This window comes from Carcharhinus amblyrhynchos, chromosome 1, assembly GCF_965287045.1.
Source record: "Carcharhinus amblyrhynchos chromosome 1, sCarAmb.v2.hapA, whole genome shotgun sequence".
NCBI classification, from domain to species: domain Eukaryota; kingdom Metazoa; phylum Chordata; class Chondrichthyes; order Carcharhiniformes; family Carcharhinidae; genus Carcharhinus; species Carcharhinus amblyrhynchos.
The window spans coordinates 85,681,127-85,706,672 of record NC_137324.1 but is presented as its reverse complement, the minus strand read 5'-3'; the positions used below and the strand labels follow the sequence as shown (position 1 = coordinate 85,706,672).

At 39.4% G+C, this 25,546-nt stretch overlaps 1 protein-coding gene across 2 annotated transcripts in view; it reads left to right on the top strand.

The window, feature by feature from the left end:
- Positions 1-25,290, top strand: part of slc30a9 (solute carrier family 30 member 9) — a 103,470-nt gene extending 78,180 nt beyond the window's left edge. For both annotated transcript variants that reach the window (XM_080188164.1, XM_080188157.1), the window contains 5 exons: positions 4,342-4,449; positions 6,498-6,663; positions 14,958-15,087; positions 20,404-20,517; positions 22,972-25,290. In XM_080188164.1, coding sequence (XP_080044290.1) covers positions 4,342-4,449; positions 6,498-6,663; positions 14,958-15,087; positions 20,404-20,517; positions 22,972-23,016 — 563 coding nt within the window. In that variant the 3' untranslated portion in view covers positions 23,017-25,290. The remainder of the gene's footprint in view (positions 1-4,341; positions 4,450-6,497; positions 6,664-14,957; positions 15,088-20,403; positions 20,518-22,971) is intronic.
- Positions 25,291-25,546: the final 256 nt, after the last annotated feature.

Sequence of the window (25,546 nt, the reverse complement as noted above, 5' to 3'; positions counted from 1 at the left end):
GCTGGTAAGTGGGAAATAGGAGAAAGGACCAATGAGGTACGCAAAAAATTGAGAAGGGTAATACTGGGGATAGAAGTAGTGAGGCATTAGATGAGACCGAGTAAGATAAATGCAATAAGTCTAAATCAGGTTTTCTGAGCACAAATGTAAGAATAAAATTCATAAGTTTCAGGTGCAGGTAGTTATATGGAAATACCAATTTGTGCTAATAACAACTGGCTCAAAAAAGAGACCTGGGTACAAGGTATTCAGGAAAGAAAGGAGGCAATGTATTGGTTGAAGAGAATATTCTACTGCTGGAGAAAAAGGATGTTTAAAGGTATCAAAGACCAAGTCTATTTGGTTAGAACTAAGAATTAATAAAGGTGTCATTGCCCTATTTGGTTGTATTTTCTAGGCCATCAACAACAGGCAAAGATGTAGATGATAGAGGAAAGTGATCACAGTATCATAACGTTTAAGTTAGCTGTGGAAAAAGATAAATAGTGCAAAAATAATTAACTGAGGACAATCACCTAAAGCTCTACCACCTTGAAGGACAGTGAAAGTAGACAGAGGAGAACTTAAGTTGGAGGTGACCCACCCCCCCCAAAAGCTGCAAACCATTCTGACTTGGAACTACAATGCCATTCCTTTACTGTTGCTGGCCTTCCGAGCAGTGCTAACATTCTATTTAACAAAAAAAATAGAGTGATAATGACTTCGGTCCAAGTAAATTTGAATGAAAGACTGGAGTTTTATTCAAGAATGTAAAGCACGGGAGTTGGGAATTTTTCCAACTCTTGTGATCCTTTCACCACCTTGGAGGAATTCCCTCGCCCTTTTCTATGATGGGGAGATGGACATGGCCTGGAAATAAACCTGCCACTTCTGGAGGGAGATGGTAAAAAGTCTGAGTCCATTTACTGCAATGTCAACCCAATTGTAATCATGAATATTAATTCCTGTAGGCTCACCTCACCCACAACCATCCATCCTCCATTCCCACAGTTGCGTTATCCACTATGTACAGAACCAATGAGCCATTGGCAAGTCTTTGAAAGGCTCCTAAAACTGACAATATAAACATACTGAAAATCTATAAACACATCCTCTTAAAATCTCTGTCAGTCACATCCTGCCATTCATAGTGTCAATTACAAAAAGTGCTAATTCTCTTAACTCCCCTTAATCTTGTGTAAATAAATACAAATACTGAAACATATCTTCAAAAGTCAATTTATTACAAGATTTCAAACAAGCAAAATTAGCACTCCTAGAATCATAGAATCCATACAGTGCAGGAGAAGGTCATTTGGCCCATCGAGCCTGCACTGTGACAATCCATCCAGGCCCTAATGCTATTAAAACATGTATTTACTCTGCTAATCCCTGACAGTGTGGGTCATTTTAGCGTGGCCACTCAACCTAACCCACATAATCTTTTGAGTATGGGAGGAAACCCATGGGAGAACGTGCAAATTCCACACAGACACTCGGCCACAATTGAACCCCAGTCCCTGGTACTGTGAGGCAGCATTGCTAACCACTGTGCCAGCGTACCTTGTGTGAGCTATGTCAACATTGTCTATAGGGCTGATTCCATTTTCCATGGCATTTAGCTAAGCATTCATATTAACGCACAATGAAAAAGCAGAAGTTTAGCCTTCTACTCAATCTGCTTTTCTTGACATGGTTGTCAGATGGTCTCCTAAAATGAATGTTTGATCAAATTTGATTATCAAAGACACTAGTACTAATGGGTATCACAGTACTAGATTGGGGAAAAGTTCCTACCTTCCTCCATGTTGTTGGAGGTTGACGTTTATGGTGTGGAAATGTTTGGTTTTGGGAGCACAGAACAGTTGAAGGAAAGGTTCTCCCATTGGGGATATTGAAATGGTTTGCCCAGGATTGTGGTCTATGGATTTGTAATTACTGAGAGGGACCTTAAAAACTGGAAGTTGGAATGAAGTCTTGTGGAATATTGCCTTTTATGTGGAGGCATTAGAATCTGTTCAGTGTTTGGATATGGCTATAATTGAGTGCAATAGGAACTAACTACAGTTATGTGGGAAAATGACCCAATTAAATGCCTATGTGAAATTAGTGCATAGATGATGAACAATTGGGCTTCCCCCCTTGGCTATGTTTCCACCATTTAACCTCCCAGTTAACGTGTCGGCCTATTTTTTAAAATTTCAATTCTTGGGATGTGGGTATCGTTAGCCTTTGAAAGTGGAACTTTGCCCAGTTGTTAGGCACTTCAGAGAACAGTTGTTGCATTGATTTGAACTGGTGCAACCTCGGGCAACATTGGCAGCTTTCCTTCCTTAAAGGATCAAATGGGTTTCAATGGTGATCTAATAGCTAAATGGTCACTTTTACTGATGCAGGCTATTAATTTCAACTGAATTCAAATTTCCAAACTGCCATGGTGGAATTTGAACGTGCAACTCCTGGTCATTAGTTCAGACCTCTGACTTACTATTTCGATGGTAACCACTATAACATATTGCCTTTGCATCCACAGAAACTTCAGCACTGCTATTTTCCTCTCTTGTCAACCAGTTCTGGCTTTTGTATTTGCATTGTAAAACATTGTTAGTGTAAATGTGTTACTTCTTTAAAGTAATGAATAGAAAGTTGGCAACAGACTGTGCAATTTCCAAATATGCATTCCCACCATCCAACAGGAGCACAAAGCGTTGTTAGTGATTTTACCAAGTATAGTGTTTAATCAGAATTAATTTCCATAATATATATTGTGCAGTTCTAGTTTCCATATAACCAAAAGGCTGCAGAGGCACAGAAAAAAAAAGTGGTGGGGGGGTGGGTGAAGAGAGGTGATGAGGGAGAGATTTACAAGAAAGATGCTGGAACTAAGATTCTATAACCACATCAGGATGTGTTAACTTGTGGCTGCTAATTCTAGAAAAGAAAGGCTGAGGTGTGACTTGATAGAGGTATTGAAAATTATGATAACTTAATGTTTTATGCAAAGGTGTTTGAATGGTGGAGAGTCTAAAACTAGGTGTTACAAGTTTAAGATAATCATGAAGAAACTCAACAAAGAATTCAGCTGAAACTTCTCAACTCAAGACTTTGGAATGGAACAAATCAAGGCAACCACACAGCTAGTTGAGGCAAATAGAGCAGATGCATTTAACAGGATGCCAATTTTTTTACAGATTAAGTGGCTTGTTGATTACTTGCCCAACCAGGAACTATTCTATTCAGTTTGAAACTGATGAACAGCTGCACACAGTCCAAAATAAAGTATCTAGATTCAGTAGAACAGCTTTGAAATTCCACCTTGTGCATGATTTTCTGTAAACTAATATTTGGAAATATTTTGAAATATTTCTGATCAAATAGGATAGTGACTTTGCACCTCAGTTTTTTTGCAAGACATTTTATAGCTTGTGAAGTATTTTTGAAATATAATGGCTCCTGTATTGTAGAAAACATGGCAGATAATTTGCACAAACAAGGCACCACACAGCATAGTGATGATCATATAAACTGATAGTAGTTTGAATAACTTTTGGTCAGGACACTAGGGAGCACTCTCACACTTTGCGTCAAAGTAACACCTTCTACATCCATCTAGTGCAACACTCTCAGTAAAGGAAGATTTGCATTTATGTAGCACTTTTCATGACCAGTGAACATCTCACGTTTTACAGCCGTTGAAACACTTTTTGAAGTACAGTCATTGTGTAGGAAGTACATCAGTCTGCTGCAAACTGCTTTAAAACAGCATAGTGATGATCTGCAGATAATCTGTTTTTTATGACATGAATTGAAGAAACAACTTTGGCTGAGAAACTAGGGATAACTTCCCTGGTCTTCAAAATGATGTCACCTGAGAAGGCGGATGGATCCTAAATTTTAACATCACATCCAAAAGGTGGCACTGCCTCAATACTGTACCAGGCTGGTGGCCTTGAATTTTGTGCTCAAGCCTGCAGAGCAGCTTGTATCCAGCCCTAATGACTTAGGGCAAGAACGCTACAAACTGAGCAACAGTGGCATGCAAATAAGCACTTCAAAACAATACTGAAATATCAGCATAGACTTTGTGCTCAAATCTTTTGGCACTTGAACCCACCAATTTTACCCCGATATGAAAGTGCTAGCACTGGACCACTATTTTGTAATGTTATGTGATGTAATTTGCATACCTCTTGGAACTACTGCATGATACTCGCAGTCTATTATTTTCATATTAAGTAGTGTGCTCAGGGTATCCCATGAATGCAATAGTCTTATTCTAAAATAAAGTCTCTCCATGTCTTAGCTGATAACTTACTCACTGAGCCTCCAGACCATTAACGTGCAACCGTATTTGTTTCCTAGTGGTGCATGGTCATGATCCAACCACTAATGTTGTTCTGTTGGAAGATGCAGCTGCTGTATTAGGAGTGGTGTTAGCAGCTGGTTGTATGGGGCTAACATCTCTTACTGGTAAGACAATTTTAAAATAAACATTTGATGACCAATTCCTTTATCTCTCATTTATCTGTTATGTATTGCATATGACTATTATATGCTACATGTGGGAGCTATGTTAAATACTTTGGAGAGATTAATATTAATTACATTAGCACTTAATCATTCAGTGGTATGTTGTTAAAATAAACCTTTAAGATCTATTTCTATATTCTCAAAGGAAGTAACAAACGGGTTACATTTGTTAGCTAAGATTATGTTGGTTCCCCAGTGTTCTCTTTCAAAGCTGCCTGTTGGGTTCTGCCCATTTTGATAACGAATGTGTGTCCATTTTGCTAACGGGGATTCATCCATCCCTTTTATTTGAACTTTTTTATCACCCATATTGGTAATTCGTTTAGCAGTTCTACAACCAAATTACATTGTCCTAATTTGCCTGTTTAATTTAATTTTCCCTCCATCATAAACATATTCATTGATTGAACTTTTTTACCGAATAAAACTTTTCTGAATTGAATTTTCCTGAAATATTTAAAGACTTACAAATCAACTGCTAGCTATACACAAACAAATTAATTCCGAAACCTCAAACATTGAACAAATGCTTTTAATGACCTATCTGTTTTTAAGTCAGTAAAACACCCCGAAAGGCTTCGCATGATTTTTACCAAGCCTAACATTGAGTCACACGAGACGTTAGAGAGTAGAAACCTTGGTCAAAAAAGTAGATTTTGAAGAATGTCCTAAAGGAAGTTGAAAGACTGTATGACAAGAGAGAGTTGTCATACAACTGTCTGTTGACAACTATGACAAGTTGGGACCTCAACAGCTGCCTGTTAAATTAGAAAATGTGAGGAATCAGAATATGTAAATTATTGTATCTTTAATTTTAATTCCACGGAAGTGTATCTGTTGATTCAGCATATTTTCAGATGTGCTACCTTAAAAGTTGAAATTAAACAAAATAACCTTGTGCTTCAGTTTACATGACTGTTTACATTTCATTGTGAAGTTGTACCAAACCTATTTTTAAAAAATTGACATTCTTATCCTGCTGTTCTGTACAACTTATTAAATGATGCAGCAGTACCTTATTAATGTTTTTGATTACACTTATGATTTATATCTCTAGTGACCAGGGCTTCCCAGTGGAAGCATGAAGCCTGTTGTCCATTTAATGATCTGGAAAAATATAAAAATTGATGGATGATAAATCAAGATTTTTTAAATTTTGAAATAAAGGCTATCCTGGTGATGATAGAGGGTAGCATATTAAGTTCTTGAGACAACATTATTTTTCATAGCCTGATCTTGTGCTTTAATTGCCTATGATGAACTAAATATTTATAAATCATAAAACATTAATTTTTAAAAATATAGCTATTTTATGAACCAGTATCTGTATCTTTGTGGAGGAAAAAGAAAACACGTTGCAATCTGAAATTTAAGAAAAAGAAAACTCTGGAAATACTCAGCAGTTAGGTAGCATCTATGGACTTGAAAGCCATTTTCGGGTGATAATGACTGCTCCCATTTTTTTTGGACAACAGTTGTTGCTATTGCTTTTGCTGATTCATTCACACCCAGCTCCTTTACATCTGTCTTTGTTTCTTTGCTTTGCCACATGCCTGTGCCCCTTTTGTCAACAGACTCTTTTTATTCCTTGATCGGTATTTGCTTAAAACCTGTCACATCTCTAACCTCTTTCAATTTTGATGAAAGACCATCAATTATGAATCATTCTGTTTCTTTTTCCACAGATGCTGCCTGACCTGCAGAGTATTTCTAGAATTTGTTTTCATTTCCTTTTTAATGTTGGCACTTCACAGTTTTCATTTGTTCTATGTTTTTATACACATACAAGCAACTTCACACAGCCTATTTCTCTTCCAATCCTAATCAGCAAATACAGAAAATGGACAACACATGTTTATTGATTTGCTTTTAAAAAGCTGCCTAAAATATACAATTGAAATGTTTACACATGTGCATTGTTTGTGTTTTGGTGCTGGTACTTTTGAGCAGCTTAAGGAGTTACTCACATTGTGTCTTTCTTTACTCAGGCAATCCTTATTATGACAGCATTGGCTCCCTTGGTGTTGGAACACTGCTGGGTGTAGTTTCAACATTCTTGATTTATACAAATACCGAGGCTCTAATTGGAAGGTCTATTGAGCCAGAGAATGTACAAAGTCTTACTGAACTTTTGGAAAATGACCCTTCAGTAAGGTAACTGGGTGGGTTACTCTGCTATCTAATTGGAAGGCCTAAATGGCAGCTTAAAAATATATATTTTGAAGTCAAGAGAGCAGGAGGCAGAGGATGATGGTCAGAGGTTTTCTTTGTGACTGGAAGCATATGCCCAGTGGTTTACTGCAGGATCTGTCTTGGGTCCCTTGCTGTTTTTTTGTGTACATTAATAATCTAGATGTGAAACTAAGTGGTATGACCAGTAAGTTTGCAGGTGATAGAAATTGCTGATATGGAGATTTATCCACTTATTAAGCCTGCTAAAATTGCTAATACCTCCTCTCCCTTAATGCTAATTTGTTCAACTAGACCAGAGTATCCCTCCCTGAAGTTTATATCTACACTGATGCAGAAACCTTGATCAGGTCACTCCTCAGACTTCTCTGCTCTAATGAAAACAACTCCAGCCTAAGCAGTCTCACTTCATAGCTGAAATACCATGGCAGCATCCTGGTGAATCTCCTCTGTACCCCCTCTGCTGTAATCACATCCTTTCTGAAATGTGGCAACCAGAAATGGTAGTAGTCTAGCTATGGCCTAATGAGCATTTTGCGCAACTCTATCATAATTTCCCTGCTCTCATATTCCATGTCTCTGCTAATAAATGCTGCAAGTATCTCATATGCCGCCTTAACCATCTTATCTATCTGTCATGCCTTCAGGGATCTATAGACATGCATCCCTAGGTTCCTCTGGTTCTCTGTATTCCTAGCATCCTACTGTTTTTTGTGTATTCCCTTGCCTTGCTAGTCTTCCCAATAGGGATATAGCCATTCCATCGCTGTGGCTGGGTTGAAATCTTGGAACACTCTTCCTAACATCACTGTGGGGTTATCTACACCATGGTTTGAGTAGGAAGCTAACCACCACCTTCTCAAGGGCAATTAGGTATGGGCTACAAATGTTGCTCTAGCCAGTGATGCCCTTATTCTCGTCAGAATGTTGCAGCACAAAAAGTAACCCTTCAGCCGATTGTGTTTGTTACCTATTTTAATCCCAATTTCTAGCACTAGGTCTGTAGCCTTGCAATGCTATGGCATTTCAAGTGTTGATCTAAATGCTGCTGAAATGTTGAGCGTTAAAATGCTGCTGAAATGTTGAGCGTTCTCACCTCTACCATCTTTTCAACAATGAGGTCCAGGTTCCTACCACCCTCTGGATGAAAAGGTTTTTCCTCAAATCCCCTCAATCTTCTGGCCCTTACCGTAAATCTATGCTCCCAGCTATTGATCCCTCTATTAAGAGGAAATTTGAAGTAAAAAGCTCCCCCCCCGCCCCCCCGCCAGAGATGTCAAGGGATATACATGATTGAATGAGGGAAAGGGAGACTTATGCAAGATACAGGGGGCTAAAAATAGTGAAAATCCTAGAGTATAGAAAGTGCAAGGTGTACTTAAAAAAATAAATTAAGCAAATGAAGAGGGAGCATGAAAATATACTAGCGAGCAAAATAAAGGAAAATCCCAAGGTGTTTTATAAATATATTGAGGCCAAAAGGATAACCAGGGAAAGAGTGGGTCCCATTACCCTAATGTGTGTAGAGCTAGAAGATGTAAAAGAACTGCTTTTTTGCAGTTGACAAGAAAATTGGTGGTGTGCTAAATAGAATACAGGATGATATAGATAGGCTGGTCGAATGGGTGGAACAGATGCTTGTGTCAACTTCAACAACATTCCAGAAACTCAACATTGAGGACAAAGCAACCCTTGCTTGATTCCACAAACATTCACTCCCTCCACTACCACACACAGTAGCAACAGGGTGCACCACATATAAGATGCACTGCAGGAACTCAAAGGCAACTTCAAAACCTATGATTGCTATCATTTAGAAGGACAAGAGCTGCTAGAAGTTCTCCAAATTACTACGCAGATAGGGATATAGCCATTCCATCGCTGTGGCTGGGTTGAAATCTTGGAACACTCTTCCTAACATCACTGTGGGGTTATCTACACCATGGTTTGAGTAGGAAGCTAACCACCACCTTCTCAAGGGCAATTAGGTATGGGCTACAAATGTTCCATTTGCTACTGTTCCACCCATTCGACCAGCCTATCTATATCATCCTGTATTCTATTTAGCACACCACCAATTTTCTTGTCAACTGCAAAAAAGCAGTTCTTTTACATCTTCTAGCTCTACACACATTAGGGTAATGGGACCCACTCTTTCCCTGGTTATCCTTTTGGCCTCAATATATTTATAAAACACCTTGGGATTTTCCTTCATTTTGCTCGCTAGTATATTTTCATGCTCCCTCTTCATTTGCTTAATTTATTTTTTTAAGTACACCTTGCACTTTCTATACTCTAGGATTTTCACTATTTTTAGCCCCCTGTATCTTGCATAAGTCTCCCTTTCCCTCATTCAATCATGTATATCCCTTGACATCTCTGGCGGGGGGGGCTTTTTACTTCAAATTTCCTCTTAATAGAGGGATCAATAGCTGGGAGCATAGATTTACGGTAAGGGCCAGAAGATTGAGGGGATTTGAGGAAAAACCTTTTCATCCAGAGGGTGGTAGGAACCTGGACCTCATTGTTGAAAAGATGGTAGAGGTGAGAACGCTCAACATTTCAGCAGCATTTAGATCAACACTTGAAATGCCATAGCATTGCAAGGCTACAGACCTAGTGCTAGAAATTGGGATTAAAATAGGTAACAAACACAATCGGCTGAAGGGTTACTTTTTGTGCTGCAACATTCTGACGAGAATAAGGGCATCACTGGCTAGAGCAACATTTGTAGCCCATACCTAATTGCCCTTGAGAAGGTGGTGGTTAGCTTCCTACTCAAACCATGGTGTAGATAACCCCACAGTGATGTTAGGAAGAGTGTTCCAAGATTTCAACCCAGCCACAGCAATGGAATGGCTATATCCCTATCTGCGTAGTAATTTGGAGAACTTCTAGCAGCTCTTGTCCTTCTAAATGATAGCAATCATAGGTTTTGAAGTTGCCTTTGAGTTCCTGCAGTGCATCTTATATGTGGTGCACCCTGTTGCTACTGTGTGTGGTAGTGGAGGGAGTGAATGTTTGTGGAATCAAGCAAGGGTTGCTTTGTCCTCAATGTTGAGTTTCTGGAATGTTGTTGAAGTTGACACAAGCATCTTCCTTGACGCTGGGTATAACTTGACCAACAGAAGGTACACCCCCCACCCAAAAGATTCCCATTGCCTCTTCAGTCAAATGTTGACTGAATTTGCAGTATCCAGTGCAGTCAGCTATTTCTTGACGTCACGTGGAATGAATCAAATTGGCTGAAGACTGGTAAGTGTGATGCAGGGTATCTCTGGAGGTAAACACAGTAAGAAGTCTGACAACACCAGGTTTAAGTCCAACTGATTTATTTGATAGTAAGCTCACAAGCTTTCGGGGTTTGTCCCTTCGTCAGGTTTCTGACCTCAGAAAGAGCATATAACAGCACAGACAAGTGGAGTGTATTCCATTGCACTTGTGACCTGAGTCTTGTAGGTGGTGGACAGGCTTTGGGGAGTCAGGAGGTGAGTTACCTATGCCAGCTACTGGCTTTTGTAGCCACAGTATTTACATGTCTCGTCTAGTTTCTGGTCGATAGTCACCGTTGGAGTGTTGTTATGAAACCCTGCTGATGTTGGAACACTTGCACACAACCTAAAATAACCCTTGGTGCATTGTTTTTTCTTGGATATTAGCTAGAAATGTTTGCAGAACAATGAGAACTGAGACCCCTCTTTCATCAAACAACAAGAAAGTATTTTTTAAAGTAGAGGAAAGATAGTAAGCTACGAAGAACAATCTTGTACTTCAGCCTACTAACAGTAAGCACTTAGTTCCTTGAAAGCTGAAAAGCGAAAAGTATCTGTTTTTCCCCGTAAGCCTAAGCTCTACTGAGAACCCGATTCCCAAATAACCAAAAACCTATTGGTCAAATCTAGCCATTGATTTCTACACCATACAGTTTAAGCAGTAGAGATAGCTTTGGATTAAAATGAACCAATACTTCAAATTTCTGCAAAGTATCTTTGTCATCTTTGATGCTTTCTTGCATTCTGTTTTTCCAGTCCCATGATTGCTTCATATAGTAAATGATGCAATGGCTTCAATAATGTGGTACAGTTAGGATCAAATTTGCCACCGCAATTTACCAATCCTAGAAAAAAACCTTAGTTGTGTCACATTCATAGAACATGATGCTGCTTAAATAGCATCAATCTTTTTTGGTGCTTTATGTAGACCTTTACTATCAATAACGTGACCCAAATACTGGACTGATGTCTGGGAAAAGTCACACTTTTTTCTTTCTTGATACGCAGACCATGCGCTTGAAGATGTTCCAATGATGCTTCTAAAATATTCAAGTGTTTTTGTCCGCTGGATCCTATAGTTAGAATATCATCCAGGTAATGTACACTAGGGAGACCAGTTAAAATCTGATCCATCAATCTCTGGAGTAGGGTTGGTATGGATGTAATTCCAAAAGTCAGTCTTTTATATCTTTGAGAAATCATGATAAGCATTAGTTGTGATTCAGTGGCTGAATGCATCTGTAAATATGCTTGTGAAAAATTAATCTTGCTGAATTTCTGCCCACTTGATCACCCAGCAAACAAATCTAAAATTAAAGGAATCAGATTTTGATCTCACAGTACCGAATTTATGGCTGTCTTAAAATCATCACAAATATCAACTAAATCATTTGTTTTCAAAACTGGTATGATGGGGGCGCTCAGTCATTCATTGTAACTGGCTTCAGCAGATCAGTTTAAAGTTTATCATTGTCACAAGTAGATTTACATTAACGCTGCAATGAAGTTGCTGTGAAAATCCAAGCTGTGCTAATTCTTCCTCAACCTTGGAATGAATTGCATATAGTACTGCTCTTACTTTGAGATTTTTTGGTTGACTATTTGGCTTTATCTTGAAGGAGTCCAGTGGCTCTTCAGATGCTTGTTATTTTTATCCAGATGTTGTAGATCTGTTTTGACATTAACCAGTCTGTTGACAGCACTCCAGTTAAGCCTTATCTTCTCCAACCATGATCTCAAAACAGGTAGAAAAATACCACGGAGCACATGGAGAGACAACACCACTGTTTGTCCGCTTTTTTCCCCATGGATGTTCATGCATTCTGTCAGGCTTTGGCACCATCGCAATAGGAGAGCTCCAATTGCTAGGACTTAACTCAATGTCATTTTTTCAGCATAAACTCGATCTCCTTTTGTACTTGTGCTAATTTAGCTGGATTCAACCAATATGGATCTTGTTTGATTGGATGGTGGGGAATTCAGCAATGGTAATGCCATTGAATGCCAAAGGACGGTGGTTAGATTCTCTATTGTGGGAGATGGTCATTATCTGGCTCTTGTGTTGCACAACTATTATTGCCACTTGGCAGCACAAGCATGGATATTGTCCAAGTCTTGCTGCATTTGGGCATGGTTTGCTTCAGTTTTTGAGGAATAATAATAGTGCTGAACATTGCACAATTATCAGCAAACACCCTCAATTCTGACCTTGTGATGGAGGAAGATCATTGCTGAACAACTGAAGATGGTTGGGCCTAGGACGCTACCCTGAGGAACTCTTGCTATGGTGCCCTGGAACTGAGATGATTGACCTCCAACCACCACAAGCATCTTCCTTGACGCTGGGTATAACTTGACCAACAGAAGGTACACCTCCCCCCCAAAAGATTCCCATTGACTCTTCAGTCAAATGTTGACTGAATTTGCAGTATCCAGTGCAGTCAGCTATTTCTTGACGTCACGTGGAATGAATCAAATTGGCTGAAGACTGGTATCTGTGATGCTGGGTATCTCTGGAGGTAAACACAGTAAGAAGTCTGACAACACCAGGTTTAAGTCCAACCAATTTATTTGATAGTAAGCTCTCAAGCTTTCGGGGTTTGTCCCTTTGTCAGGTTTCTGGCCTCAAAGAGCATATAACAGCACAGATGGTTTACAGATTACTGATTAGAATGCTAGTCTTTACAACTAACCTGCTATTCAAGTCTTAAAGATACCGACAATGTGAGTGGAAAGAGCATTATACATAGATTAAAGAGATGTGTATTGTCTCCAGACAGTACAGTAAGTGAGGTTTTGCAAACCCAGGCAAGTCATGGGGGTTACAGAGTGCGACATGAACCCAAGATCCCTGTTGAGACCGTCCTCGTGTGCAGAACTTGGCTATCAGTCTCTGCTCAGCAACTCTGTGCTGTCATGTGTCGTGAAGGCCGCCTTGGAGAACGCTTACCCGAAGATCAGAGGCAGGCTCCAACACCAGCATCTCCACATCATATCTCTGGAGGTGGCAGAGATGTCTAATCCACTCAGCATTTTTGGCTAAAGATTGTTGTGAATGCTTCCACCTTTTGCATTGATGCGCTGGGCTCCTTCACCAATGATAATGGAGATGTGTGTGGAGCTGCCTCCTCCAGTGAGTTGTTTAATTGTCCATTCATGACGATGTGGCAAGACTGCAGGCCTTCGAACTAATGTATTGGTTATGAGATGACAGCTTTTTCTATCACTTGTTTGTGCTGTTTGGCACAAGTAATCCTGTGCTGTGGCTTCACCTCAGTTAAGGACAACGCCTGTCTTTCTGTGGGTTATGTGGAGCACTCCTTGTTCCAGTCCTGTTCAAAGCAGCTCCCACAACTCTGCCTGTTACACTGGTGTCTGCAATGATGCCCCTTCATGGTCTTCTCTGGACCTGGAAAAATGTATCGTTTTTCTTTTTGCACCCTTCTTTGACCTCTGTTAATTTCCAGTGATAGACTGACCACCAATATTCATTGCAAACCCAGTGACTCCTACAGCTCCTTACACCCTGCTTCCTGTAAGGACTCCATCTTATTCTCCCACTTTCTATGTCTTGACATGGCACTCAACTTTGTTTGACCCATTTCCTGGACCTCTACCCTCACCCCTTCCTTTCCCTCCCAGAACCAAGCTGGGGTCCCCTACGAGCCTCTGCATTCAAAGGATCATCCTCCACTATTTCTGCCAACTCCAGCATGATACCAGTATGAAACACATCTTTCCCTTACCCCCTTTCCCCATCAGCATTGCAGAAGTACCACTTCCTACACGACACCTTGGTCAACTCCTCCATCTCGCCCAACTCCTCATTTCTTTCCCACAGCACCTTCTCTGGCAATTGCAACAGGTGCAAAACTGCCCCATTCAAGGCCCAAACACTCCTGAGGTTGAGCAGCATTTCACTTAACCTCCTTCAACTTGATCCATAACATTCGCTGTTCTCAATGCGGTCTCCTCTACAGTGGGAAATCTAATTGCAAGTTGGGTGACTGCTTTGAGAAATGGCATCCCTCAACCTGCATCATAACCCTAAAATTCCTTTTGCTTGCCGTTTTAATGCAGCACCTTGTTCTCATGCCCATATGTTGATCTTTGGCATACTGCAATGCTCCGGTGAAGCTGGAAGAGCAGCGTTTCATCTTCCGTTAGGCACATTACAGCCCTCAGGGCTTGACATTGAGTTTAGAATGTGAATGTTCTCTTCAATCTAAATCCTTTTTTTAAAATTGGGCAGCACAGTGGTTAGCACTATGTCCTCACAGCGCCAAGGACCCAGGGCTCAGTTCTAGCCTCGGGTCACTGTCTGTGTGGATTTTGTACATTCTTCCCATGTTCTGCGTGGATTTCTTTCGGGTGTTCCGGTTTCTTCCCATACTCCAAAGATGTGCGGGTTAGGCTAATTGGCCGTGCTAAGTTCACCCTTAGTGTCCAGGAATTAACGGGGTAAATATGTGGGATTATGGGAATAGGGCTTGGATGGGATTGTGGTCTATGCAGACTTGTTGGGCCGAATGATCTCCTCCTGCACTGTAGGGATTCTATGATGAGATCGCATGCATTTTTTCTCAAAATTCAAAGCCCTCTGCGTATGTGCACCCCCCCACCCCCATTTGTCTCTTGTTCTTCAGTTTGCTCCATCTTTGTCACTATCTCTCCTAGTTGCAGTATAATGTCCAATCCATTTTCCCTCTCCTAGCTCTGATGAAGAGTCGGATTCAAAACGTTAACTGTTTTCTCTCCCTACGGATGCTGCCAAACCTGTTGTGTTTTTCCAGCATTCTCTGATCTCATCTGTGCATATCAAAAGGATTGAATACAAGCATTAACACTATGATCTAATGTATTATTTCCCTTGCCAGGCAAAATGTGGTATTAAATTGTTTGTATTCTTTTTATTTTTTCCCCAGTTCCCCAAGTTTTGAATCGCTAAAATATTTTACATATTAATGACCTATTTTTTCTCATCAGAGCTGTACATGATGTGAAGGCTACTGACATGGGTCTGAACACAGTACGATTTAAAGCGGAAATTGATTTTGATGGCAGAATAGTGACAAGATCATACCTGGAGAAGCAAGACATTGAGATTGTCTTACAAGTATGTAACATTAAAAAACTGATTCTGCCTGATAGTAGAGCAACTCCATGTAAAGTTGAAATATTTGGAGTAGTTCAAAACTTAAGGGAGGTGTTAATCTGGTAAAATAAATATGACCCAATTTATTTTGGGTCATATAACTCTTGAAATTTTGCAATTTCATGAACAAACTGCTCAATGTCATTTAGTTATCCCATTGAGTATGGGATATTAATTTGCACCTAATTTAGTCTTTGGAATGTTACTAGAAACATATGACATTGTATAAATATAATTATTTGTTGGCCTGACATCCATTTCAAACACACAGCTGTGGAAAAATGAAAAGAAAAGGTAGGTAAATATACCCTGACTAACCTTGACCAGTTTGTAGTAACTCTTTTTTTTAACTTGGGTGTGTTCCATGGTGAGATAGACAAAGGGGACTAGAGTTAGGTGAAGGTCAGACACAGCTTTATTGAACACTGTTCATAGAAAAACAATATTCAGTTCCTTCATAGGACTCTACAGAATAAACTGTCTTAAATTTCAATTTAACAGTTTCAAATCTACACTAGCTATCTTTTAACACATGTTCCGAGGATTTGCTTCACCCTATCACTATTTGAACTGTTAGTCTGAAAAGACTGGTAATACCCATTCAATAATGCTGGGTCAGGCTGTTCTTCAGTTTTTGAAAATTGGCTGATGTTTCAGAGTCTGTAGTCTTCGATTTGGGCATTCCCTCTCATCTGGACTGATTCTGGTCTTCGGGTCATCTGACCAGGGTGGTCTTCTGGGTCTGGTCAGTTACTTAATGCTTGCCACGATGTACAAGAAGTTGGTGATGTTGTATTGCCAGTTGAAGGCATTCTCTGGCGACACCGTTGAAGAAAGTGTGAAAAGATTATTTCCTTCATGCCCTCTTTGAAACTTCTATGTCCTATGTCCAATCCTTGTCATGTTATGCTTCTGGCCTCCTACTGATCTGGGTGCCACCAAGTCTGTATTGCATTTGTCTAATAAAGCAGCTTCACAGGAAGTGTAAGCAACGGTTCATTCTGAAACAATGTAGCCAGTAGCACCCAGCCAGGCACTTCCAGGCCTGTTTGGTTTTGATCGGGGGGGCGGTGATGGCCCACGGCTTGCTTCATGTAAAAAATAGTCTGTTCTAGCCTGCAGTTTGCAAATTGTAGAGTCTGGTTGGTTTTAAACTTGATTTCCACATTTTGGATTTTTAATCCATGTTCATGAAAGGATATCAATACTTCTGTAACAATCCTGAATGTCAGGTCACCTGACTACACAACATTTTGGAATAAAATAGTGCAACCTTAAGAGTCATAGGGCCAGACTTTCACCCCCAAGGCAATACATGGTCTTTGGGATTGTTTCTCAGAATAGCATGTTCTGGAGCCAACTAGAGAGCAGGCTGTACCAGACCTGCTGTTGAGCAATGAGATAGGATTAATTATTGATCGCATAATAAAGCTGCCCCCAGGTAACAACAATCCTAACATGATTGAATTTTGCATTCAGTTTGAGGGAGAAAAGATTGGATTCCAAGACTAAAAATGTTAAAGACAGTATTAAACTTAAAGAAAAAGCATGTATTTGCACAAAAATAGGTGGCGATTTGACAGAATGTGACCTGATAGAAGCTTGCAAGTATCTGCTGGAAGCTTGCAAGGTGCTCAGGAGGTTGGACAGAGTGGATAGTCAGAAACTTTTTCCCAGGATGGGAGAGTCAGTTAATAGGGGGCATAGGTTTAAGGTGCAAGGGGCAAGATTTAAAGGAGATGTACAAGTTTTTTATACAGACCGTGTACTGAAACTCACTGCCGGGGCAGGTGATGGAAGCAGATACGATGGTGACTTAAGGGGCGTCTTGACAAATACATAAATAGGATGCGAGTAGAGGGATATGGTCACGGGAAGGGTAGGGGGCTTTAGTTCAGCCAGGCAGCATGGTCGGTGCAGGCTTGGAGGGCCGAAGGCTTGTTCCCGTGCTGTAATTTTCTTACTACTTGTTCTAATTGATGGAAAAATAAGGAGATGGCAGATGAATTGAACAGTCTTCACCATAGAGGATACCTGTAACTTCCCAGAAATAGCTATATATCAGGAAATTGAGGAAGGGGAAAGCTCAGGAAAATTAGGCACCAGGGAAGTGGCTTTGAGCAAATTGTTAGAGCTATGGCTGAGAAGTCTCTGGGCCCTGATGGATTTCATCCTAAGGTCTTAAAAAAAAAATTAGTGAGATAATTGCATGAGGTTTAATTTTCCTGTATTTGGGGAAAGTTCCATTAGATTGGGAAATACTGATTGTAACTCCTTTATTGAAAAAGGGAGACAGAAAGCAGGAAACTACAAGCCAGTTAGCTTAACATCTGTCAGGAGGAAAATGCTAGAAATTATTATTGGACCCTAACTACCTCAGTGTAAATTGCCACTCTGTGCTCAAATGTCTACATTGATTTTTTTTTCCATGCTTGCATCACTCAAGCTTCTGACTGAGGCTAGGCCAAGTCCGAACAACATGCAGCTGTCCTCAATTCTGGTGTTTAATTTCAGGAGGACATAGACGTGAGTGGCAGATGAAATTCAATACTGAGAATTTGGCAAGAAGAGTATAGAGAGAGAAAAGGGAGAAACACTAAGATGAAGCAACTGATGGAATATATATATATGTGCACAAGTCATCAAAGATGGCAGATCATGTTGAGAGAGCAGTTAATGAAGCATATAGTATCTTGGACTTTAATAGCGACGTAACATACATGAGAAAGGAGGTCATGTGTTGAACTTGTATAAGACACTAGTTAGTCCTGATTTAGAGTACTCCAAGTTCTTGGTGTCATACCTGAAGGATGTGAAGGTATTGGAAAGAGTGCAGAGGAATTTGCAAGAATGATTCCAGTGATAAAGAGCTGTAGCTGTGAGGGTAAAATGTGGCTGTTGGGAATTTTCCCTGGAGAAAAGAAGGCTGAGAAACAACTTGAGGAATGGATAGGGTAAATAGTGGGAAACTTCCAATTCATGGACATCAAGGACTAGAGGGCACAGATTCAAAATAATTGGCGAAAGGAGTAAATGTGATGAGGAAAATATGTTCACCCAAAAGATAGTTGGAGTCTGGAACTAACTTCCTGAGAGGGTGGTGGAGGCATTTTGATCAAGATATTTGTAATGGAATTTGATTAAGATTTAAATGAGCCAGAGCAAGAGACTAGGTACAATGCTCTTTCAGAGCCACTTTGGATTTGATGGACCGAATGGCCTCCTGCACTATTAAGGTTCTGTAATTGAACAAATATATGTTGTCAATCTTCACTGTAGAGGATATAAATATCATCCCAGAAATAGTGAATCAAGAGTTGAAGAGAAGGGAAGAATTTGTGCCATTTCCAACAACCAGGGAAAGGGCACCAAGAAAATTAGAAGCTGACAAGCCCTGATCAACTTCATCCTAGGGTCTTAAAGAAGTGGCTGCTGAGATGGTAGTTGCATTGGTTCTAATTTTTCCAAATTCCCTAGGTTCTGGAAAGGTCTCATCAGATTTAAAAATGATGAATCCAAGTTCTCTATTCAAAAAAGGAGGGAGCAAGAAACTATAGCTTAGTTAGGTTAGTATGTCTTTGGAAAAATGCTGCCACCTATTAAGGAAGTTATAGAAGGGTACAGAAAATCTCATTGCAATCAGACAGTCAACATGCTATTGGGAAAGGGAAATCCAAGTTTGGCTAATTTATTAATGTTCTTTGAGGAAGTAATGAGCAACATCGATAAAAAGAAATCTGTGGATGTGGTGTACTTGGGTTTCAGAAGGCATTCGCCAAAGCGTCACATCAAAGGTCACTACGCAAAAGTAAAAGTTGATGGTGAAAGAGTAGTATATTAGCATAGATGGAGGATTAATTAGCTAAAAGGAAACAGAGTAAGCATAAGTAGGTCAGCTTGAGGTCGACAAAATGTAATGAGTGCCATGGGGATCAGTGCTGAGGCTTCAACTATTACAATCTTGTGGTAGGAGGTGATGTGCTATTTTCTGTCAGCAAGATCTTCTGTTTGTGCCTCCTGGAAACCTGTGGAGGGGGTGTGTGATCGGCAGGACTAGAAGATCATGCTGATGTGAACAGCTGGAAAATTCTGGCCAATATCAATGACTTGACTGGAGGGACTAAATGTAAATTTGCTGGGGACATGAAGAAAACTAGGATGGTAACTTGTGAATGGGACCTAGGGAGTCTGCAAAGGATTGTGGATAGGTTAAGTGAGTGGGCAGAAAATTGGCAGATGGAATACAATGTGGGAAAATGCGAATGTGTCCACTTTGTCAGAAAGAATAGAGAAGCAGCATAATATTTAAGCGGAGAGAGATTACAGAACTCTACAATCCAGAGGGATGTGGGCATCCTGGTACATGAATGACAAGAAGTTGGTATGCAGGTACATGAAGGGATTAGGAAGGCAACTTGAATGTTGGCATTTATTGCAAGGGGAATGGAATAAAAGAAGAGATGTTTTGCTGTAGTTGTACAAGGCACTGATGCATTTAGAGTACTATGTACAATTTTGATCTCCTTATTTAAGAGACCACATAATTGCATGAGAAGCAGTTCAAAAAATTGTTCGACTGATTCCTGCAATACCTGGATGAGGGGAGTTGTGTGAGGAAAGATTGGGCCTGCACCCATTGGTATTTCGGTGAATGAGAGGGTGACTTTATTGAAACATGCAACATCTTGAGGGGATTTGACAGAAGGAAAAATATCCTTTGAGCATCCACCCTGAGAGACACTAGTTCTAGGGGATACAGTCTAAAAATAAGGGGTCTCTCATTTAATGTAATTGAAAAGTTTTCTTTTCCTGAGAGTCTTGAGTCTGTGGAACTCTTCCCTAGAGTGATAGAGACAGGGTCACTGAATATTTCTAAGGCAACAGTAGATAGATTCCAGGATAACAAGAGAGTCAAAGGATATCAGGAGTTGGCAAGAACATGGAGTTGAAGCTATCAGGACTACAATCAGATCAGCTTTTATTGAATGACGGAATAGATAAACCCTAGGAAGAGTTGGCCCCTTATGTTCTTGAGTTTCAGAAGGGAGACAGAAAATATCCACAAATCATAGAGTAGTCAGCTTAATGTCCGTGTTTGGCAATAGAAGAACATCTATGTCATGAGCAGTCAGCATGGATTTCAATTTTTGAGGAAATAACACAGAGCAGGCAATGGCAATGCAATTCTTAGCACCTATTCTACCGATGCTGATAATCTTTTGTAAGACAATCCAATAGAACTAATCTGATAGTTCATGTATCATCTTTATTCTGCAGGAGATTCAAATGGTAAAATCTCCAGAAGACTTGGAAGCATTTATGCTGAAACATGGAGAGAATATCATTGACACTTTGGGAGCCGAGGTTGACCGGCTAGAACGGGCACTCAAGGTATCATCTATTTGGACTATGTGTATACATGTACTTGTATAAATGTTTATAATGCTTAATTTTTTGTCCAATATCAAACAAGGGAAATTGCTAACCCTGTGCTGTGAGACGGCGGGTCTAACAACTGTGCCATCATGCTGCCCTGGCAGTAGGGATGAAGACTTGTGTTCCAGAAGTGGCCTATCCCTAGCCAAATTGTTGCTGTGCAGCTACAGCACTGATATCTAATGTAGAAGACTGCCCAAATATGTCCTTTCCACAAAAAGTAGGCCAATCCAATATGGCGAATTGGCTGATTATTGCTCCATCAGCCTCCTGTCAAGCAGCACCTACACAACAACAAGCTATTTAGATTTTTAGTTGGTTCTGCTAGGGGCACTTGGCTCCTGACCTTGTTACCTTGTTAACTATACTCCCAATATTTCCTGACTCTTTTAAGGATTTGTGCACATGGACGCCAAGATCCCTCTGTCCCGATACACTCTTTCGAACCCTGCTATTAAGTTTGTATTTATTTTTTCCTAACCCTATTGCCAGAATGTGTCATGTCTCATTTCTCTATTAAATTCCATCTGCTACTTGCATGCCCATTTTGCTAGCCCACCTATTCCTAGTCAATTTATATCATCCTCAAAAAGCAGTTATCCTAATACTGAATCTTGAGAAACAGCAGTCTCGACCATCCTCCGTTCTGATTTACCATGACTTGCTGTATTGTATCCTTGAGCAACTTTATTTTTATTAACAATGATCTCCTATTCTGATTTTTCACTCATCAGCTATTTTCTCAAACACCCTTAACTAGTCGACAACATCCATTGCCTTTGCTTTGTCAATCTTCCTCTTGCCCGACTAATCCAATTCAAATTTTGAGTAAAATCTGTAATTTGCAGATCCTTGCTGGCTCTTCTTTTATCAAACCCCTCCAAGTTGATTTATTTTCTCCCTGATTGTTTCTAAAATCCTACCCACCGCTGATGTCAAATTAACTGGCCCACGATTACTAGTTAATGTCCATGCACCCTTTCATGAATGTAGGCTTAAATTTGTTGTGTTCCAATCTCTGCACCTTTTGGGCGGCACGGTAGCACAGTGGTTAGCACTGCTGCTTCACAGCGCCAAGGACCTGGGTTCGGGTCCTGGTTTGGGTCACTGTCTGTGTGGAATTTGCATGTTTTCCTCATGTCTGCATGGGTTTCCTCTGGGTGCTCCGGTTTCCTCCCACAGCCCAAAGATGTGCGGGTTAGGTTAATTTGCCATACTTAAATTGCCCCTTAGTGTCCTGAGATGTGTAGGTTAGAGGGATTATTGGGTAAAATATGTAGGGATATGGGGGTAGGGCCTGGGTGGGATTGTGGTCAATGCAGACTCAATGGGCCGAATGGCCTCTTTCTGTACTGTAGGGTTTCTATGATTTCTATGATTTCTTTTGTACCTAGGTAAGATCAGAAGGTTACGGCAATCCATTCCACTATCTCCACCCACACTTCTTTACTAATCACATCTTAATACAGTATTCACTCATATCCAAGTGTTCCTTGTGTTTCAAGGCAAATATGAACAAAGGGATTTGGCAACATGATTAAAATATAGTATTAATCATCAAGCTATTGCAAAAACTGTAACCAGTCACGGAAGACCACTGTTCTCCCCTACAAACTTAAGAAACAACAAATGCTAAACTTTTAAGCTTCCTATCCGTTTGCAACTGAAAATCTTGTGGCTATAGGAATGTTTCCTGCCCTTGTGAAATAGCTTGGTTTTGAAAGAAAACAAATAGAACCATAGAACATTACAGCACAGAAACAGGCCTTTTGGCCCTTCTTGGCTGTGCAGGACCATTTTTCTGCCTAGTACCACTGATGTGCACCTGGACCATATCCCTCCACATCCCTCTCACTCATCCATGTACCTATCCAAATTTTTCTTAAATGTTAAAAGTAAGCCCGCTTTTACCACTTCATCTGGCAGCTCATTCCACACTCCCACCACTCTGTGTGAAGAAGCCCCCCTAATATTCCCTTTAAACTTTTCCCCCTTCATCCTTAACCCATGTTCTCTAGTTTTTTTTCTCCCCTAGCCTCAGTGGAAAAAGCTTGCTTGCATTCACTCTATCTATACCTATCATAATTTTATACGCCTCTAACAAATCTCCCCTCATTCTTCTATGCTCCAGGGAATAAAGTTCTAACCTATTCAGCCTTTCTCTGTAACTCAGTTTCTCAAATCCCAACAACATCCTTGTAAACCTTCTCTGCACTCTTTAAACCTTATTAATATCCTTCCTGTAATTAGGTGACCAAAACTGCACACAATACTCTAAATTTTGCCTCACCAATGTCTTATACAACCTCACCATAACATTCCAACTATTATGCTCAATACTTTGATTTATAAAGGCAAAAGCATTCTTTACGAAATGTTGCTAATCTATGCATACTGTTCTTATTTCAGCAAAAATATCCAGATGTGCGACATGTGGATTTAGAAATTTTATAGTTATTGTGGACTATGAAGATGCCTGGAGTGTCTGGTGAAGAACACTGCAAATACAGAGAAAAATGTTACCTGTCACCATTACTGCAATGCCTAATGTGGCTATTATAAGCTATTTACATCACATTGTTATTACACTCATTAGATATTACACAGTATAAATTATATCAGATTGGTGATCTATGGATTGCAGTGCTATGGAGTGATCTGTGTTATGCCTTCCATGTGATTAAAGAACTAGTTCTAAAACTGTTCATTAGCAAGATGACTAGTGTGAATTAATAGAATGTTATTTATCAGAATGCCTGCTGTAACGGGGGAATAAACAACTTTGTGCAAATTGCAGCAATTGCATAACTTTCTGTTGAAACATCTTAGTTATTTTTGTTGACTTATGTAAATTGTACACTCAAATTTCTCAGATTCAAACTACACCATTCTGCTCAGACTTGACAAAATATTAGCACAAAGGGTGAAACCTAACTTCAAATAAAGCCTTTTATTTATGGGTCCACTGAATTTACTGGTACAATAAGTATTCAAGCCAAAATTAATAGTTATTTAAAAAGAAGTCAATGTTTTAAAAAATGTACATGTAAGGTTTTTATTTTGAAAACTGGAAGGTTTTTGGAGAGGAAAATGTTTTTTTTAAGTTCATAGTGTTAGTATTTCCATCAAATGAGTAGATAATGTTCTTTATTTTAATTGAGCAAGCATTAAATGGTAAAATCCAGCTAAGTGACTTCACAAAATATAAAATTAGAAACCCACATAAGTAGACTGTGTTGTTTTATGAAATAATGTTTGAACCAAAGTGTATTTTGTAGAAGTAGTTGGAAGTTCAACAGCAGTTCTTTGCAGGATGAGATGCAGTTTGCTCTTTGTGTACTTTTCTTTAATTCTCCCATCAAAATAAGTGCATTTTTCATATTAACAAAGATATTTAGATTAGAAATAACTCTACTGCTTGCATGCAAAACAGAATTTAAATTAAGTAATTTGTGTACTCATCCCACAAAATAAGACATTCTTAGGTCTATATACATTTATGATATTGAAAAATAAATAGAATCTGCTAGATTGTGTTTGCTGGCAAAGTGTTGAAGGTAGGACTGTTGAACCCAAAGCTGCTATGAATGTGTTTAATAGTGTCCTTTGTATTGTGCTGCTTTAACCTACTTAAAAAATATATATATACAAGGGAACTAGGTGGTCCACTGGTTCACTAAACCCTTTTTGCTTTTGGGACCTAGTTGATTGAATAAAGGCCTCTTCTCTCATTGTTAGATAAAAGTCCTAATTAAGAATTAGATCATTTCTAATGGTTCATGCTCCCAATTTAAATTTGGTACATTGTACCAAAATAATAATAATCATAGTTGTTGTGGAAAGTAAAAATATATATATACTTCTTCAAATCTTGTCTCAGATTGGAATTAAGTGTCACTATTCAGGGATAGATAAGAAAATGTACTTTGTAGTTGGCAATTCAGTGTTCAGTTCTTCAATGATGGTATCCCTCACCTGGAGCACTTGCAACCATTTTCTTTCAATTACAAATCAATTTTATATTTAGCCTTCACCAAACATTTTGTGGCATTTTTATTTTTTATTAGATTGACATGTTTCCAGCATTGTAATTTTTTTGTGAAAAGGCTGAAATATTTTTTAATGTTTTTGATTTCTTTTAATCAACTGGTTTGAACTGGCTGAGGGAATTGTAATACAACAATAATGGACTTCCGTTGAATAGTAACTCTTTTGTGGCACATGATACAAATTATTTAATTAAGAGAAATACATTTTCTTCAGATTATTGTACCTTAAAGTTAGCAAATAGATTTGGATGATTCCAGAAAATGCAGTGATTAGATTCCTGGAAATAGAACTGATTTCCTAACTTAGTAATCAGCTACTTTATCTCATCCCCTCAAGGAATAAAGTCCAAACTGAAGGTTTTTGGAGGGTGAGAAGCTACCTACAATTGTCTTAATGTAACTATCTATCTAGGCTCTAGAGTCAGTGGGATTTTTAGTTATATATTTTAAAAGTACACCTGGTTGTGAAATATTAATTTATTTAAGGTCTTGGTATGGAATCTTTTTGTCTTTTCAGACAGTAATGCAGTTTGATAATTTTATGATAAATGTACTTATCTTCCAAGCCTTTGTTCTTTATTAAATTGTAATTTCAGTGCACATTACCAAATTGGGTTTTGATTGTAGGATTCAAAGGTCCTAAGTGAAAATTGTTACAAATAAATAAGAAGCTAAAAGAGCCTTGTCTGAAGACCTTTTTTTAAAGAATCTGGCTGAAACTAATCAAGTGTCCTGTACTGTGAAGAGTCATATTCATGCCAACACTTTGTAGAACAGTCAGTCAGTCCTATTCCCTCATCTAGTGGTTCCCAGCCAGTGGGCCATGAAAAAAGTCATGTAATAAAACTAAAACTAACCTTTGTCCTCAGCTGGGGTTGGCACCTCCAAGACCACAAAATCTTGGGCCTCCTGCACATGTGCCAGTTAGGAACAAG